This window comes from Populus alba, chromosome 4 (genome assembly GCF_005239225.2).
Source record: "Populus alba chromosome 4, ASM523922v2, whole genome shotgun sequence".
NCBI classification, from domain to species: Eukaryota; Viridiplantae; Streptophyta; class Magnoliopsida; order Malpighiales; family Salicaceae; genus Populus; species Populus alba.
The window spans coordinates 20,349,821-20,369,083 of record NC_133287.1 but is presented as its reverse complement, the minus strand read 5'-3'; the positions used below and the strand labels follow the sequence as shown (position 1 = coordinate 20,369,083).

At 33.4% G+C, this 19,263-nt stretch overlaps 2 protein-coding genes across 2 annotated transcripts; one reads left to right on the top strand and one right to left on the bottom strand.

Annotated features, from left to right (window-relative positions):
* Positions 1-338: 338 nt before the first annotated feature.
* On the bottom strand, positions 339-2,223 carry LOC118038969 (large ribosomal subunit protein eL30). Its single transcript, XM_035045529.2, has 5 exons — positions 2,075-2,223; positions 1,853-1,958; positions 1,452-1,553; positions 762-830; positions 339-674 (listed from the first exon to the last, which is right to left on the bottom strand). Exons 1-5 carry the CDS (start codon positions 2,093-2,095, stop codon positions 634-636), a joined length of 339 nt encoding a protein of 112 aa, XP_034901420.1. The 5' UTR covers positions 2,096-2,223; the 3' UTR covers positions 339-633.
* Positions 2,224-11,974: 9,751 nt separating this feature from the next.
* On the top strand, positions 11,975-18,067 carry LOC118038970 (serrate RNA effector molecule). Its single transcript, XM_035045530.2, has 12 exons — positions 11,975-12,565; positions 13,114-13,235; positions 13,676-13,733; positions 13,959-14,033; positions 14,116-14,190; positions 14,272-14,319; positions 14,478-14,546; positions 14,646-15,449; positions 15,528-15,576; positions 16,386-16,663; positions 16,744-16,923; positions 17,550-18,067. The coding sequence occupies exons 1-12, from the start codon at positions 12,132-12,134 to the stop codon at positions 17,608-17,610; spliced, it is 2,253 nt and encodes a 750-aa protein (XP_034901421.1). The 5' UTR covers positions 11,975-12,131; the 3' UTR covers positions 17,611-18,067.
* Positions 18,068-19,263: the final 1,196 nt, after the last annotated feature.

Below are 19,263 nucleotides of genomic sequence, written 5' to 3'. Positions count from 1 at the left end.
TTTGTGCTTACAAGTTACAGGGGCCATAGGCCTGGAACCAAAACAGCTACTCTATGTAGCCAGCCCCAATCAGCCCATAACACCATATCATGTCAGCTATCAACTTACCCAGATGATCAGCTAGGGAGCGTAAGAAGATTGAAACCGTTACGTATTTTTTTTCCCCAAAATTTCTCATTCCAGCCTTGTTGGAGCGTGTTTGCTTGAAGGTGCTTTTTCGCTTTTAGTTTTTTTTAAATTATTTTGATAATCTTATATAAACAATTAAAAAATAATATTTTAATACATTTTTAAAAGAAACAAAAAGGAACAACTTCTTCTACGTTATAAGCATCAAAGACATTGAACGTGTGTCACAGCATCTACTCATTGCAGGAACAATAACCTCAGCTTCTGTGATACAAGAAGCCACAAACATTCAACAAAAGGAATAAAAAAGAACACAAAAAGGAAATAAAGTACACGACGAGATTCACTTAAAGAGCTAGTACATATAAAAGGGCTATCAAAGAAGCATACAAGTTCCAGATAAATAGTTCTTGCTAACAACAGTGCTCTCCATTGAAACCCAGTTCCAAAAATACAAAAAAAAGGTATAAAACTAACGAGACATGCTACTGCCTGGAAACCGAATCAGTGATCACCTGGCACGCTCTTAATGATATCGGAATCACCTGGAAAAATACACAAGAAATTGCCACTGTCAGAAAAAATAACAGTGTATGTCTCTGAATATCAAAGTAAAGGTCAATTCTATATACCTGGATCAATAATACTGAGGCAGCACACTCTGAAATATTTACCACAAGCAGTGCCCAAGTCGACATTATCTGATACAGTAATAAACCCACATGATGAGGAAAGGATCCAGAGAGCAAAAGGCGAATTTTAATGAAAATAATCAAACATGACAAAACTTGATAGCGCGAACTGTTTTGAATTCAAGAAAAACCATTTGCAGGTGTTACAAAAGAGAAACAAACCAATTATGAATGAGCAACTATACTTTCAGAAAAGGGATTGGAGGAACACACCATAAATGAAAGACACCGATTAAATCCTACTCTAATAAATATAGCATTATTCAGCTGACTAACCCACCAATTTCAACTATATTGCATGACTTTTAGATGAACTATGATATTAGAATAAGTAGCATCATCAGGTATCAAGTAGAGTCCTGCACTACGCTTCAGACTCATTAACTTAAACCATAATTTCCGACAACAACTAAAAAGCACTGAAGGAAGTGAACATCAAGCTACAGAATTCCAAATATTAGCAATGACAATCCCAAAAGACAAACGGTAGATTACAGAATGAGGATGAAAAAAATATAATTCCAGATTTCCTAGTAAACATTAGCCCTGGATACAAAACGCAAGCTCTAAAGCTAATGCTAACTTGACATTAACAAGAAATATGATAGAGCATTAAGACAGGAAACTCACTTCCGTTGTAGTGGTGAACTCCAACCTTCGCCAACATAGCATAATACTCAATCTCAGATTTTCTCAGAGGAGGGCAATTGTTGGAGATGATTATAAGCTTCCCTGCAAACACAAACAAACACCTTAGCAAATCTCCAACATATGAAAACAAACAGACAGCGCAAAGATCAAACCAGCCACAACGCTACACCCATATTAACCATCCGAAAACAAAAGCTCGTAACTTTCTCCGCCAGATCAAGATAACCATAACTAATCAATCAGAACCCATTTTTGAAAAGCGAGACACTAACCCCGTTAACTAAGTGAGACACTAACCCCATTTATCAGATCAACAACAAAACAATCCAAAATCACAAAAAGAGAGTAGCATGTAAAAGAAACGGAAAATGGGTGCTTACCCTTTGAGTTTCTGAGAGATTTAAGCACGGTCTTGTACCCTAGAGTGTATTTTCCACTCTTCATCACAAGAGCTAGTCTGTTGTTGATAGACTCATGAGTCTTCTTCTGCAAAAATAACATACAGACCGATCAAAAAAGAAGAAAAAAAACCCGAAATATTTAAGGTTATCTATGTAAGAAAGTGGAAAACATGAGAGGATGAGGTGTAGATGGAGATTTACAGTTTTCTTGGCGGCCACCATGGTTGTGATGTGAGATAGTTCGGCGGAGAAAATAGGGCTTACCACAGCGAGGAACCCAGGAATAATGTGTACTTATATAAAGAGGAGGCTAGGGCTTTTGTGGAATGGATCTGTTTGGATGTGGGGTATTTTACACACGGTTTGGGATACCTAAACCCGGTTTTGTTTGTTGACCTTAAAAATGTTTCGTCAATGAAAGTCCCTCTAGTGATTAACTCACCTAGAACCTCGTAGTTCAAAGAGAATCAATTAAGTCCTTCGTATACGATTTTTGTACTGGATAAAGCGTCTGTTTGGAATTCTTGTGCTTTTAAAACAACTAAAAAAATTGGTTATAATTTAGACCTTATAATTTAGCAAAATCAATTAAGATTTATTTTTTTCAATTTATTTTGATTTTTTATTTTTAAAAATAGAAAAGGTGAAAAAAGTAGATAATATGGAAACTTGTATAAAAACTCAAAAACCAAATGCAAAAAAAATATGTTTTTTGATTATTAGAATAATATTGGAGCTTCTATAAAATTAAAGGAGTGACATTGAGAAATTTTAAACTAGGAGGTTAGAAGTGAAACATTTTTTAATCTGTGCGAGCTAAATTGAAGTCTACCCTTGTTGTAACCTTGAGTTTTATGCAATTATTTAGCATTTCCTTACACCAATAAAACTTGTTAAATCAACGTGCATGAGATCTTGATGGTGATTTTTAATAAAATTATGGAATTATCCTCGAGTCATTTTTAGGACGTTTATATTGTATTTATACTTAAATGGATGATTAATACTTGATTGTAACAAATAAATGAAATAAATTAAGAGTAATAAAACAATAACTAAGAAGTCAATAATCATTCTCGTTGTTTATCTCTTATCTCTTTTGTCGTGGTGTCTTTTAGTTGTATTTATTTTTATGGTTCAACTTATTTTTCAAAAAAAAAATGTTTAAAAAAGTATTCAGTTCATGTTTTTTTAAATGTTTTTCAACTTTTTTGACATATTTATGTTAAGAAATGCTTTTATATTGTTTTATTTATTAAGAATAGACTAATATTTTTAGTTTAGTCTATATATAATCTCTTTGTATTTAGGTTAAAACATGTACTTTAGAATAAATAGATTAATAAGAACTATAGTCTCCTTCTCTCTTATATTCGTATTTCTTTTGTGTTAATTTGGATTGCTTTAACATGATATAAGAGCTAGTTTTATGAAACGAGTCTTAATCACAAACACAACTTTCATGGATCCAACTTTTGAAGTGATATTTGTTTTGTTTCTATAAATTTAGTATTTTGTCTTCCCTTTAACTTCTGCAGTTTGTTATTTCATTCAGCTTCTGCAATTTATTATTTGTTTAGTTTTGGCGATATCTGTTCAGTTTCTAAAATCTGGTATTTTGTTTTTTGCTGCTTTTACATTCTGGTTTTCTTTGTTTGTTAATTATGGCTACTAAAAAAGATAATTTGCTTCAATGTGTGAGTGTGAGGTTGGATGGAAAATATTATTCTTACTGGAGTTATGTAATGAGAAATTTTTTTAGAGGATAAATAATATGGGGATATGTTAGTGGAACTTATGTGATATCCAAGAATACCGAGGATAAGGATGTTGCTTTGATAGATACATGGGAAGCAAACAACTCAAAGATTATTACTTAGATCAATAATTATGTTAAGCATTTCATAGGTACGCAGTTGGTGAAGTATGAGACATCAAAGGAGATTTGAGATCATCTACAAATGTTATTCCATCAATCAAATTTTACAAAGCAATATCAGTTAGAGAATGACATACGAGCTCTTCATCATAAAAATATGAGTATTTAGGAGTTTTATTTTACTATGACATATCTTTAGGATCAATTGGTTGTTAGGAAATCAATAGAATTAAAGGCATGCAACGTTTATATTGATAATAGAGAGCAGCAATGATTGGTGTAATTTTTAACAGCATTTCGAAGTGATTTTGAAGGACTTAAAGGTTTAATTATGCATCGTTCTCCACTGCCTTTTGTTGACTCTATTGTCGGTGAGTTGTTGATTAAAGAAATACGTCTTTAGTCTTATTCTTAAAAGGAAATTCTTTCTGCTATGAATCCTTCTATACTAGCAATACCCTTTAAGTCATTCTCTAATCATCAGAATAAGCCTTACACAAAGGTTGTCTTTGAAAAGTGCAATATATATAAGCAAAAAGGTCACTGGAAGGCTCGATGTCCCAAGTTAAGACAACATAATCAAGTTTGGAAGCCTGGTGGACAGTCACAATCTAATGCTTATAGACCACCTCAGGGTTATAAACCATCACACCATAAATACTGCAACATTAGCTTCATCAAGCTCTATCATTGATCCTAATACTTTGATTGGGCAATTTCATAAGTTTCTTTTCTTATAGCCACAAGCAATGTTCGCTTCTTCTTCCGTAGGTCAATTGCCTCATAGTTCCTCATGTATGTCACATTCTGAATGGGTCTTGGTTTATGGTATTTTACATCATGTTTTAAGATTCTTCATCTTTTACCTGTGCCCCCTGCACCCTCCATTCTTGTTATAATTATTGATGGTACTCACATGCCCTCAGCAAGTGTTGTTTATATTGTCACACCTCATTTGTCTCTCCCTAATGTTTATCTTATTCTGAAACTTAGATTGAATCTTGCTTATGTTGGTCAATTATATAATTATGGTGATTATTTAGTCATTTTTTCCCTCTTCTTTTTGTTGTGTACAGGATCTGTAGTATCAGAAGTTGATTGGGACATGTCGTAAGAGAATGGACAATACATTTTGGATGAGTTAAAAGTGTCAGTTATTATTGCTGCTGCTACTATTGATTTGTCTTCTTTTCATCCAAGTCATTTCTCTTCTAGTTTTTATTTATAGCATTCTCGTCTAAGTCATATTTCGTCTTCTTGTTTGAGATTTTTGGCATCTACAAGAGCTTTAGGAAATTTGTAAACTTGTGATATTTTTTATTGTCATGGATATAGAGTGGCAAAATTTTCCACTTTATCATTTAATCGAAGTATTTATGCTTCTTCTTCCCCATTTAATTTAATTCATTTTGATGTATGGGGACCTTCTTCTGTTGCCATAAAATGAGGGTCTTGATATTATGTTTTTTTTTTTTTAATTAATTATCATACTCGTTATTGTTGAGTTTATTTAATGAAACATTATTCTGAATTTTTTGAGATATATACAGCCTTTTAAGCTCTTGTCAAAACTCAATATTATGCTATTATCAAATGCTTTGGGTGTGATTTAGATGAGAAATACACCTCTAATAAATTTTATGAGCTGCTTGCCTTAGATGAAACCATTCACCAAACTTTATGCATAGATACTCCCTAGTAAAATGATGTTGTTAAAAGAAAATATAGGCACATTGTCAAAACTGCTCATTCTCTCTTATTATATACTTTTGTTCCTAGTGAGTTTTAGAGAGAAGTTGTCCTTACTATTGTAAGTTTGATTAATACAATTATATATTCTCATAGTTTAGGTTTTTCTCCTTTTTGCAAAGTTATATAGGTATGTCCCTGATTATTCCTCCTTTAGAGTTTTTGGTTATACTTGTTTCATTTTTCATCCTCATGTAGAACGTAATAAGTTATCCTCTTGATATGCTATTTATGTTTTTTAGGGTTATGGTAAAGGAAAAAAAGGATATCGTTGTTTTGATTCAATAACTCAGAAACTTATGTGTCTTGTCATGTTGTCTTTCTCGAGCATATACCTTTCTTTTCTATTACATCTATTATTCGTAGCTTGACTAAACTTGATTTTATTTGTATAGATTCCTTTTTTGAGGACTATTATAGTTTATCATCTCAGTTTCCTAGTACCTTAGATAACCCTTCTCATATTCGACCAGTTTGTACTCATCATTCGGTATATATTGATATTTTACTCTCCGGCACACCCGAAGCTCCATTCTCATTTATTGTAACTCCCAGGTAAATTCTTGTATTTTAATTTACATTTAAAAAAAGGGACAAATAAATAAATAAAAAATAATAAAAATTATAGGAATTAATGGAGTGGAAATCATTATCTAATAAGGTTAATATGGGACAAGGATGAAATTGAATAAGTCAAACTTTTGAGCCAAATAGTTTTAAAACAAAACAATGAAGTACTTAAATGAAAATAGGGGGGAAACTTGTAACTATATAAACAAGTGGGGAGTAGAAAAATGAGCATGTTGGTCGATCATGTTAGGGCTTGAGAGGGAGAAGAAATTGAGTGGAAAATTATAAAGGTTCATCCAAAACAAATAATAAAAAAAAGGTAGAACTAGTGATTAAGATATTCTAGGAAGGGTTTGAACAAGGAAATCTTAAGAGGGGAACAAGGAATTTTTCTTATAAAGGGGCATCATTGAGAGGAAAATATGGGGAATGAGGAAAGAAATGTTTTTGGTGATTTCAAGCTTCCCATTTCTTATTTTTTAGGGTTAGAAGGTAACAAATCCTTTTCTCTTAATTAAATTTATGCATTTAGTGTATTAAGATTTCATTTAATTGTATTAGTGTATAGCTATGGTATGGGTTGTGAGGTTGATTGGGTTAATATATGAAATTGTGATGAATTAATGTTTAAATAAGTGAAATAATAGCGGACAATGTTTTAATTTGTAAAATTAAAGAAATTATATTAGGGATGAATTGCTATTGTTGTTAGTTAATTAAATGGGTTGTGTGGTAATGTTGATGATGACAAAATTATATCGGTGATGAATTGATATTGTTGATTGTTAATTAAATGAGTTGTGTGGTAATGTTGATGATGAAGAAATTATATTAGTGATGAATTGATATTGTTGTTTGTTAATTATATGAGTTGTGTGGTAATGTTAATGATTAAGAAATTTATTAGTGATAAATTGATATCGTTGATTGATAATTCAATGAGTTATGTGGTAATGTTGTTGATGAATTAATTAAATTAATAATGAGTTGATATTGTTTGTTTGATAATTAATGTGGTTTTGTGGTGGTGTTATTGATGAAATAATTAAACTAATGACAAGTTAATTGTGTTAGTATATAATTAAATTGATAATGAGGTGACATTATTGATTTAGTAATTTAATTGGTAATGAAATGAACATGCAGGAGTGGGTGAGGCTACAAGGAACCACCTAGCAGACAAGTTTAGCTAGCAAAACGCAAACACTAGGTAGGTGTATAACACCTTGAATTTTTTTCTAAACTTTAAATATTTAAATTATCTTATCGATCAATGAAATTTTATGCGCTATTCTGATAAACTTTCCCATGATAATTTATTATGTAAATGGACGACTGGTGGGCCAGTTATCCTTATATGGAACTAGTGCCCTATGAAAGGGCAACTAGTGGAACAGTTATCCTGGGTTAGAATTGGCACCCTATGGCATGAACAATTTCAGATTTTAGATTATTGATTTTGTGATTAGTACTTGGAAGATGAGTTGTAAATTTGGAAATTTCTTTGTGAGTAACTAAGATTTATAAATGTAAATTTTAAATGCTCTAATTAAGCATAGTTATTTTTTGAATCATTGTGGAGGTTCATTTTAATATCGCGCATCCTAATAGCTTTAGTGATTACTCTTATTACTAGTAGCTCTTTTTTGGACATGTAAATCATTAATAACAATAAATATTTCTTGTATATTTTGAATGTTATTTTGTTGTGTATATATGCACTGAAATGGATTAGCTAAATTAAACTTGTACGCTAAATTAATTGTAAAATGATATTCTCAACAGTATAGTATGGATTATAAGGAGACATTTGTTCCTATTGCAAAAATAACTACTATTCATACTTTTATTGTTGTAGCTTCAGTTTGTCAGTGACATATCTTTCAACTTGATATTAAAAATGTCTTTTTGAATGAAGATCTTCAAGAAAAAAGTTTATATGATGCCTCCTCCTGGTGTTTCACATGACCCTGGGTATGTTTGTAAGCTCAAGAAAATGTTATATAGTCTTAAACAAGCAACTTGTGCTTCATTTAAGAAATTTTCTGTTGTGATCTTATCTCCTGGATTTATCTCTATTAGTCATGATTTTGCTTTTTTTATTAAGTGCACCAATGCATGTCGTATTATTTTGTCTTTAATGTGTTGCTGACATGATTGTTATTGGTGATGACATTGATGATATCTCAATTTTGAAGACAAGATTGGCTAGACAATTTGAAATGAAGAATTTGAGTTATCTTCGATATTTCTTGGATATTGAGGTTACCTTTGAAATGAAAAGCAAGAAACAATATATTGTTTCTCAATACTCAATCGAAACAGAATATCATGCTATCACATCTACTACTAGAGATATTGTTTGGTTACATTGGTTATTTACGAATATGAAAGTTACCCTTTCTCACCTTACTCTTATGTATTGTGACAACCAGTGTTCTATTCAGATTGTTCACAACTCAGTTTTTTATGAGCGAACTAAGTATATTGAGATTGATTGTTATCTTACTCGTCATCATCTTAAGCATGACACCATTACTATGCCTTTTGTTTCATCTTCCTTGCAGATTGCAGATTTCTTTACCATGTCGCATTTCATTTCTTGTTTTTGTTTTCTAGTCGGCAAACTCTCGATGCTTATAGTTGTTGCATCGTGAATTCGAGGTGAAATGTTACAAGATACTTTTATCTTGTTTTATTTATTAAGGGTAGAATGATATTTTTAGTTTGGCCTATATATATAATCTATTTGTATTTAGGTTAAAACCTATACTTTAGAATAAACAGATGAATGAGAACTCTAGTCTCCTACTTTTTTATGTTTGTATTTCTTTTTATGTTAATTTGGATTGTTTTAACCATTTATATAAAAAAATAAAAAAAAATATATCTTTTTTATTTTGATTCTGTAGATGATTGGAGAGGCTACGAGAATGGTTATGCTCTGACCATTAGTGTCATTCAAACTACATGCAAAAATTACATTCAATTTGCCTGGACCAGAGTGACTATATTGAAAAGGAGTTCTTCCGGCGGTATTTGTAGACTGAGAACTCTTGTCCTTGATGATCAAAGATCATAAAAATAAATGAACAGTTGTTTCATTCTCTCTCACCACAGTGATAATTGCAAAGAAAACAAGTGTGACAGCCGTTTGATGTTTTCCTAAGTGTCTCTGCCTGGAAAATGGGGGTGTACTGCAATAAAAGAAAAAAAATATATATAAACCCCTCTAAAATACTTGTTATTTTTTCTATGTAGAAAATTAGTGTTTGGCGTGGCAAGAGAAAAACTCTAAACCCTATTAGAATATACTATCCTTGTTGCTTATGCTTTGCTGCGTAACGAGTTTTTTTTTATAAAAAAATAATTTTTGGGTGCTGAAATAAGGTAAAGAAATAAAATAAAAAGTTAATTATCATAAACATGTAATTTTAGTTAATTCAAGATATCTACCCAAACCTGTGATTGATATAATGAGATTCGAATATAAAATTTTAAAAAACAAATAAATAGGGTTATATAGTTTTTTTTTTAAAAAAGAACATGTTAATTTTTCAAATCCATGACTTGGGTTATTGGACCCGAATCACCTAATATAGAAAAGATTTGAATTTGAATTTATAATAAATTAAATATTAAATGATGAGATTAAAAAAAAAAATCAATCATATAAAAATTTAAAAAATAACAATTAAAAAAATGAGGATGATAATTAAAAAATAAAATTATTTTTTTTATTTGATTGAATGATCAAATTATTATTTTTTAATAAAATAACAAGAAAAATCAAAAGAATAAGAGTTGAAAATAATATTAAAAAAATCCCAATACAGACTTAATTAAAAAGCTTAATTCCCAGTAAATTTAATGTTAAAATAAAAAATAAAAAAATCAATTCTAAAAATTTAGCCAAGTAAAAAAAATAAAAAGAATAAGAATCAAATTTGACATGGAAAAGATGAAGGAGGGTGAAATTGCAAAAATAAAAAAATTCTAAATAAGAAAATAACAACCTAAAAACAAAGACCAAATTTAACAAATGAAAAAATTGAATGGGGTGAAATTAAAAAAGTGTACAATTTAATAAATCATTTTGAATAAAACAAGAATTAATCAAAAGAAACACGACCAATTGTGAAGGAAAAATAAATTGAAGGGTTAATTTAAAAATTTAAAATGTTTATGTGGAAATCAAAGATGAGAGAGAAGGAGAGAAAAAAGCCACTGGTGCCAAATCAAACCCTCTTAATTCATACAAGCCACCCATGTACGGAAGGGATATTGTGAAAAATTAAATATCACCACAAAAGACGGTGTTCAGTGGTTAGACGACTACTTACATGCCACTTAGAACCCGTCTGGCTAAGCGTTTGTGGCTGCGTTTAATGTGTAACAGTTACATTGAAGTGTTTGGTTATAAAATTAGCCGTGATTTTAATATGTGGGCCCTACCATTATATGCGTTAAAAACACTATTTTGTTGTAGTTGAAATTTTATGCTTCTCGTTGCGTTCCTGCCTCTCTCATGCTTTTTGCGTTCCTGCCTTTCGTTGCTACAATATCCATGCTAATCAATTCATTCTATAAACATTGTGCAAGATGAACAGTGTAGCATGTTGTTTCGGGCGGACCGGGTTTAGTTCAAAGCTCAAAATACATTGAACCGGGTGTAACCCAATAAAATAAAAAATAAAAAATATTTTCTATTTTTTAATTGTGTTTTTTTCGAAAAACTAGTGTTTAATATTATTTAATGACATTACATAAATAAGACAGAGATCGCTCGATGACGTAGCATTTGTAGAATTTGATCGCAATTTCAAATTTGTTCCTGATTATATTTCACTTGATGTTATTGCATGCTTAAGAAACCAAAAAAACTGTAGTCCTTATCGGATGTATTTCATACATGATGGAAATGTAGATTGTTTAATGAACCAATAAAAATTATTTTATATAAAGTATTATTTATTTCATGATGTAATAACAATAGTTAGATCTACAATATTTAAATTAAAAACTATCAATATTAATATATATTTTTTAAAATTATTTTACAATCTTAATTTCAAAAGCATTATTAACCAAACACATTAAACTGTTTTTGGTTCAATCTTAATTTTAACCATAGTTTTAACCAAATATACATAAATACCAAATCAATCTCAACCAAAAATACTTTTTATAAAACAACTTTTTTCAAATCACAACCACAACAACCACCGCAATACCAAACATATTCTTAAAAGGTGTTGGAGCCTCCCACATTTATATGTCCCAACTACTATCCTTTTTGAAAAAGTAATATTATTTATTAAAATACTAAATTACCTGTGATCAACTGATTATGATAAAAACAAACCTAGAAAAGACATAAAAGTTATTCATCCAAATTTGGTCGTTAAAGAACACTAAATGTACTATCTATTTTAAAATCAAACAATATCAAAGCTAAGCTTCTTTTAGCCAACTTATTTTGTTTTGCTTTATAATTTTTTTATAAAAAAGAGAGAGATGTTTATAATTATTGTTAATTTTATAATGAGAAATAAATCCCATTAAAAAAAAGCTCATTTACCCCAAAAATATTTTATTTATATTTTATCTTGAAGAGTAAAGACATCATTATATTATTTCAATCCACCGTTTAATAAATTTATAGCTATATTGTTTTCACGGTGACGTTTTTTTAACACATCAGAAATTGAATGAAGATTAGTTTTTTGAAAATTTTCCAAAATTTTATTATATCGATTTTTTTAGATACTCTCGCATCTTTAGCACGTGTTAAAATTATAATACGAGATGCTTTTTATTTTTAAACATATTAAATAATTTTTTTATATCCATATATCAATTTTTTATTTTAAAAAAAACATCAGTTAACTCTCAAACAAGCACTTACGATGGAGAGAAAGCCAGTCCCCACGCACGCGCGCAGTTTCACATGCTCTCCAGTCCCTTTCATTTTCCAATTTCGAAGCCCCTCAAAATTTCCTCTAGGGTTTTCACTCCTTGAAAAAAAGGAAAAAGAAAAATCCCACAAACCAAACCCCGATGGCTGAAGTCATTAACATGCCGGTCGATTCCCTTGACCGTCGCGGCGGGAGTGGTGGCGGAGGAGGAGGACGCGACAAGAAGGATAAACCAAACACCGACGATCAATCATCTCCTCCACCACCTCCTCAGCCTCAACGACGCCGTGAGAGAGACTCAAGAGAGAGACGCGAAGACTTCGATAGACCACTGAATCGACGCGGAGGCGAGTACCATGATAGGAATCGGTCTCCGCCACCTCCGCAACGAGAGAGGGAAAAGGAGTATAAGAGGAGGAGTAGTACGAGTCCTCCACCTCCATTGCCGTATAGAGATAGGAGACATTCGCCGCCGCAGAGGAGGTCGCCCCCGTATAAACGGTCGAGGAGGGAGGATGGTGGGTATGATGCTAGGAGAGGAAGTCCTAGAGTTGGATTTGGAGGTGGTGATCGAAGGTGAGTGGGTTAGGGTTTTGTGTCATTTAGAGAATTTTAATAGTTATTTAGTTAATTGAGGGAGTTTAAATATTCATAATGTCAACTGAAAAGAAAAGAGAAGAAAATACGGTAGCCATTTAGTTAATTGTGCTGTCTATGTGGGTTTTATCTTAAATTCTATGTAATGAAATAATGTTCTGATTTAAGTTCAGTGTGGTTGAACCTGAGCTTAAATTTGAATTTGAAAGTAATTTCATATTTTTAATTGTCAGCGATGAACTGACTGCTGTTAGACTATTTGATTTCATACGTGGACAAGGTGAACCTTGAATTTTTTATCTGGGTGGTTGAATTTGCCTTCTCATTCTTTTATTCGTGCTGTTTTGTTTATGGCTGCAGTTCGTGTTTGCTATAGTTTTGACTGTTTTGTTTGTAGTTAATCAAGCCTGAACTCTTTATCTGTGCATAGGAAGTGTTTGCAATATTTGCTTATGATTGTAAATATTTGGCCTAGCAAATTCTTTTATGCAATATTTGCTCACAAATTGGAAACCTGTTTGATGTAGGTTTGGATATGATTATGGTGGTGGATACGAGCGTGAGATGGGAGGGAGGCCAGGGTATGGTGAAGAAAGGCCTCATGGCCGATACATGGGTCGTGGAGGTGGATATCAAGGTGGTCCTTCAGGTACATGCTCAACTGCTTCCAATGATTTTGTTTTAAAATTTTAAATGTGATTTCATGTGCTTTGTATAATTTTTATGCTGGATATAATGGATCTAGGACACTTATTTGCAAGTCACTTTGCCAATAATTAGCAACCTAAGTTGAAGATTTGACTTGATTTGAGCCTTTTGCATCCATATTTATATCTGATTTTGCTGCTTTTTTAGTGACTTTGGTTTTGTTACAAGGTGTTTCCTACTGAAAATCAATTAGCAAATGAGATCCCCTAGGAAGCATACTGAAGAATATTTTATCGCTTAAGAAAATTCAACTATAGAACAAAGGACAGTTACTGCCACTTTTTTCTTCTACTAATATTGCTACTTTAAGGCTATTTACTATTATTTTTTGCCTGTGCTATTTGACAAAGTCGAGTTCACTGGGTGCTATTATTGTTGCAGATTGGGAATCGGGGCGTGGTGGTCATGGTGATGCTTCCAACACTGTGTCTGCTCAAAGGTTAGTATTTAGTCTTGTTATGGACTCTAGCTCTGGATGGAGTTTGATTTACCTATCATTGTCAAAATGCGATGTTTGCATTGGTGTTAATGTTTTTGTGAATTAGTTGGCTAGACTTAATCTTTGAGCATTCTCTCTCCTGTTGTTTTCAACTCCATAGATTAGAAATTTTACTGTATATTCTTTATGCTCATCATTCTCACATGGTAACTGTATATTCTTCAGAGAGGGCTTGATGTCATACAAGCAATTCATCCAGGAGCTTGAAGATGATATACTGCCATCTGAAGCTGAGCGCAGGTACAGTGTGGGTCTTGATTTTGGCTTGTCCAATTTGTGACCTGAAAAATGTGAAAGCGAATCATGGCTTTTGATTATGCAGATATCAAGAATACAAGTCAGAGTATATTTCAACTCAGAAACGGGTTTTCTTTGAGGCTCATAAAGATGAGGAATGGTACTTCTCTTCCCTTAGTTAATAACTTATACTTCTGGTGGTTTCAATGTTCTAACAGAACTTGTCTATACATATACGTAGGTTGAAAGACAAGTATCATCCAACCAATTTGGTTGCAGTCATTGAAAGGTGTGTTCTACTTACATAGTTAATGAGAAAACCTTGTCAAGATTTGTATTTAGCCTAAGCAATTTTTTCAGTTCATATTTAGTTTGAGTTTGGTTGTTCAATTTTAGTTGCACATTTTTTTGTTGTTTAGTTGATTGTTCTTTGAAAATGCTTTGTAGGAGGAATGAACTTGCACGGAAGGTTGCAAAAGATTTTTTGCTGGATTTGCAGAGTGGAACATTGGACTTGTAAGATTGGAATTCTTCCCCTTGAAATTTACATATTTGAACCTTGCATGCAGGCCTTTATTTTTATATTGTCCTTTAAAGCTTTCATTTATAATGCAGAGGTCCTGGTGTGAATCCATCATCGTCAACTAAATCAGGGCAGGCAAGTGATCTAAATTCTGATGATGAGGCAGAGGCTGGTGGCAAAAGGAGGAGGTACGGTCGGCCAGCAGCTAAAGACGCTGATCTTCTTTCAGCTGCTCCAAAGGCTCATCCAGTGAGTTCTGAACCCAAGAGAATCCAAGTTGACATTGAACAAGCACAGGCCCTTGTATGCAAACTTGACTCTGAAAAAGGTGTTGAAGACAATATTCTAAGTGGGTCTGATAATGAAAAAATGAGTAGAGAGAAATCCCATGGGAGCTCCACCGGCCCAGTTATCATCATACGCGGCTTAACCTCAGTCAAGGGCCTTGAAGGTGTTGAACTACTGGATACGCTTATAACCTATCTGTGGCGAGTCCATGGTTTGGATTATTATGGAATGATCGAAACAAATGAAGCTAGGGGTCTTAGGCACGTGAGAGCTGAGGGAAAGAGTTCTGATTCAAGCAACAGTGGAACTGAATGGGAAAAGAAACTTGATCTGCGCTGGCAAGAGAGATTGAGGGGTCAAGATCCTCTAGAAGAAATGACTGCTAAGGAGAAGATAGATGCCGCTGCTGTTGAAGGTTTGGATCCATATGTCCGGAAGATTAGAGATGAAAAGTATGGGTGGAAGTATGGTTGTGGAGCCAAGGGTTGCACAAAGCTCTTCCATGCTTCTGAGTTTGTGCACAAGCATCTCAAGCTGAAACACCCTGAACTAGTGATCGACCTGACTGCCAAAGTGCGGGAAGAGCTGTATTTTCAGAACTATTTGAAGTAAGCAGCTTCTTTCAACATAATTTTCTTCTCCTTATTTCATAGATCACTTGACAAATACTTTATTTTCATTTTCAGTGATCCAGATGCACCTGGTGGCACACCTGTTATGCAGCAGTCCTTACTGGTATGATTCATCAAGCCAAATATGGGAGTGTTAAATGTGAAATTTGAAAAAGCAAAAAGTAAAAGTCTATGACAATTAGAAAAGAGTCCTTATCTTTTTGTTCATGGGTGTGAGAGGCTGAATAGTGGTATGCTGTTTACAAATGTAAGGTTAGGTACCTGCAGCCTGTCTTCGTTGAAATATTGCCTTTCTCCATATTTTATTTTCTGTGACAGAAATAAGTGAGTGAAGGTAACTTTTAGTTTCATCTTTTGTTAGACTCCACCAAAAAGAAATGAGGTCTGGTAACTTCAAACTATTACCTCTCAAAACTATGCCCTCTTGGAAAACTACTTTGTTATTCATCTCAGACCACTTAGAGCATGTCAGTTTAGGGTTTTGGCTTTTCTTTGCCATCATTTCCCATTCGGTGTTGGGAAAACAATTCACACATCAAATATGCACTGATGGAAGTGAAAGCACACACATGATTCGTTTGACTTGTACACTCATAGACAAGTGTATGGTCCACAGAGCCATTTAGGTTGAGTTTCAATGCTCATACAGTAGCCGTTAAAAAAAATATTAAAGCTGCTTTTCTACAACATTCTCATGATCTGTGTCGTGAAATTATTGATAGGTGCCCTCTCTCCTACACTGGTAGGTAATGATGCATGGTAGCCAATGCAGTTATCATAGATATGTTCCCTCAATCTACAGTCAGTGTTTTTTGGTCAATACTCATTTTGCTACTGTTGTTTTTTAAAGTAATGTTGATGAATTCTCCCTATTATTCTTGCTTATGATTACTCATGTTTTTCTCACTGCAGAAGGATAAGCCACAAAGGCGCAAGCTTGGTCCAGAAAATCGATTGAAGGATGAACGTGGCAACCGTAGAGAACGTGAAAATAGAGCAAATGGTAACGAAAGATTTGATAGGTCTGAAAATCCACAGTCAGGTGACTTCCAATCTAATGATGGTCCTGATGGAGGAAATGGTGATGAAACAATGTTTGATACTTTCGGAGGACAGGGCATCCGTGTACCTCCTCCTTTCCCCTCAGATATAGCTCCTCCACCAGTTTTGATGCCTGTTCCCGGAGCTGGGTAGGTTGAGAGTGGATATATTTCTCTACTTTTTGCAGGTATTTTTAGGAGCTTGTTCTGATTGCTGGTTGTACTTGCAGTCCACTGGGGCCTTTTGTTCCTGCCCCACCTGAAGTGGCAATGCGCATGTTTAGAGATCAGGGCGGTCCTCCTCCATTTGAAAGTGGAGGTAGAAATGCAAGGCCTGGGCCCCAGATAGGTGGGCCAGCCCCTATTCTTCTATCGCCAGCCTTCCGACAGGATCCCCGACGTATACGCAGGTAACTTTTGTTGTGGCCTCTTCCAACCTGATTTTGTATTTTGGGTTGTGTACAAGTGAGCTTTCCAATGTTGCTTCCTTTTCCCCTTGAGACTGCTCCCACACCTTTTCTTACATGCAAAGAAAAATTGTCTTTATAGATCAACCTGAACATGTCTTTTCTATGTGAAAAATATTCAATCAATGAAACATGTTTGGAATGGGGTTCATATAAACTTAGTGTAAGCTGGATTAAGACCCACGCCAATCAAAATGATGTGACACTTGTCATGGATTTCCTTACCAGCAAGTGCTGTGGTGTATACTCTATATTTTTTCAAAACAACAAGCATAGGTTGTTGGGTTGAATCTTGAGCATAAATTATAAAGTATTATAAAGACTTGTATTTTTTTAATCCCCCAACCTCTGCAGAGAATGAGGGTTGCACAGTTGCATTTTATTCTACAAGTTTAAACCAATTGACATTGGGAGGTTACCATCTACGAAGATCTCATGCTTGAAGATTGAGAGAATTAATATAAAACCATTCATGTGGCCTCACCTAATATGGCATTTTTTTCAGAGACAAGTCAGTTTTTTCAGCTAATATCTCTCAATCATGATTTGCTCCTCTGAATTTTTTGCAGCTATCAAGACCTAGATGTGCCAGAGGATGAAGTCACTGTTATAGATTACAGGAGTTTGTAGGGGTCACTGGTGGTTCATGGGAGGACTTTCAAATATGATTTTTTTGTTGAGCGAAGGTAATTTACATGCTGGGTAGATGTCTTTTATTTGAGGCAATCCAACTGTAGAAGCGTCTCCTTGTACTTGAAGCTGTAAAGGAGGGCACTTCTTTGCGATAATGGTAAATCCGCACGCTGAATCGAATCAGTAATTAGAAGCGGTCCTGATATTTTTTCTTCATCCCTGCCCACTTTATTATCTTGAGAAGATGGTTTTCTGTATTTAGGGGTGGGAATATACAATTATTGACAAAATTGTATCTGTAGAATGGACTTTGTGCAAAGCAGATTTTCATATAGCTGTTGATTTGTTTTCTGTAGCTTGAGATTTTTTTTTTTTTTGTTAATAAAACAAAGTTGGGACCCTAGTGGATCCGATGATAACTAACCAGATGAATGGTTGAGTGAGTATTTTATCAGCTGAGTAGTGTGTTAAAAACTTGTTGATGATCCCTGGACAGAGCTCCTAATGGATCTTTTGTTTCAGTAAGAAGCTTTGCAATGTCGAGTACTTTCCATCAAGTTATTGTCTTAGTTTCTCTTCCACATTCTTGAGGATTACACTGATGAACTGGTATTGCCTGCACTGAATTCAGACAAAACACAGTTGATCCTCCTGCCATGGAAGAGGAAAGGAGAAAAATGTGGCTGTTTATTGCTCGAACCCATGTTTGCTGTTGACCGTCCCAGGCCTGCATCAAAATTATTTGCCTCAAGCATGAAAAATGAACTTGTTTATCAATAGTTCGAACCCAACATGCCACAAATCTTTTGTTCAAATCATAGTTCGAACCCATATAGTTAAATTATATTCGAAAGTTCAAGATTTTACTTGTTGCCACTTGCCACAGAATCAAAGCTGTGGATGTGATGGAGGCAGTTGCCACCTTGAAAGGTATTTAATTGTTTTTTTAAATATTTATTTTTTTTAAAAAATAAATTAAAATAACATTTTGTATTTTTAAAAATTTAAAAATATTAAAAATTAATAATAAAAAAATTATTTTTTTATAAAATTACTTTGCCACCACAGAAACAAAAGGCGTTTTTAGAGCCATCATCTTATGGTTTTTTAAACTTTGGAGGGGAGGGGAAGGGAGGTAAACTGCTAAAGCAAGCAGAAGAAGAAGCCTGATTTCCAGCCATAGGCAATTGTATGCCGGACCACGCACAACTAACAGCAGGCATCATCCATCGATTACCTTTAGCAAAATCTGTCTTCAAAAACTATCCGTTACCTTTTCAATTCGATCTATATGAATTTCAAGCACCAAAGAGCTGAAATAATCCAAAACGATTAAAGATCACAAACTCACAAGGGTTCCTAGAACATGCACAGCTGCCGCTTTGCAATATCACTTGGTGCGTGCTCCTCCAGCTACGACGTTTACTCATTAACTAGCTATTTATCCTGTGTGCGCTTTCCCGGGCTGTAATACGGGCTATTTCCTATAAAAGGTTCAAGATATTAATTAAAAAGTTTATGAAAGTATTTAATTAAATAAATTGATAATTATTTATGTAAATAAAAAATTATTAATAAAAAAAAAAACTGGAAAAATTAAGAAATGGATGCAAGTTAAATAAAAAAAAAAATCTAATATGAACTTTTCTC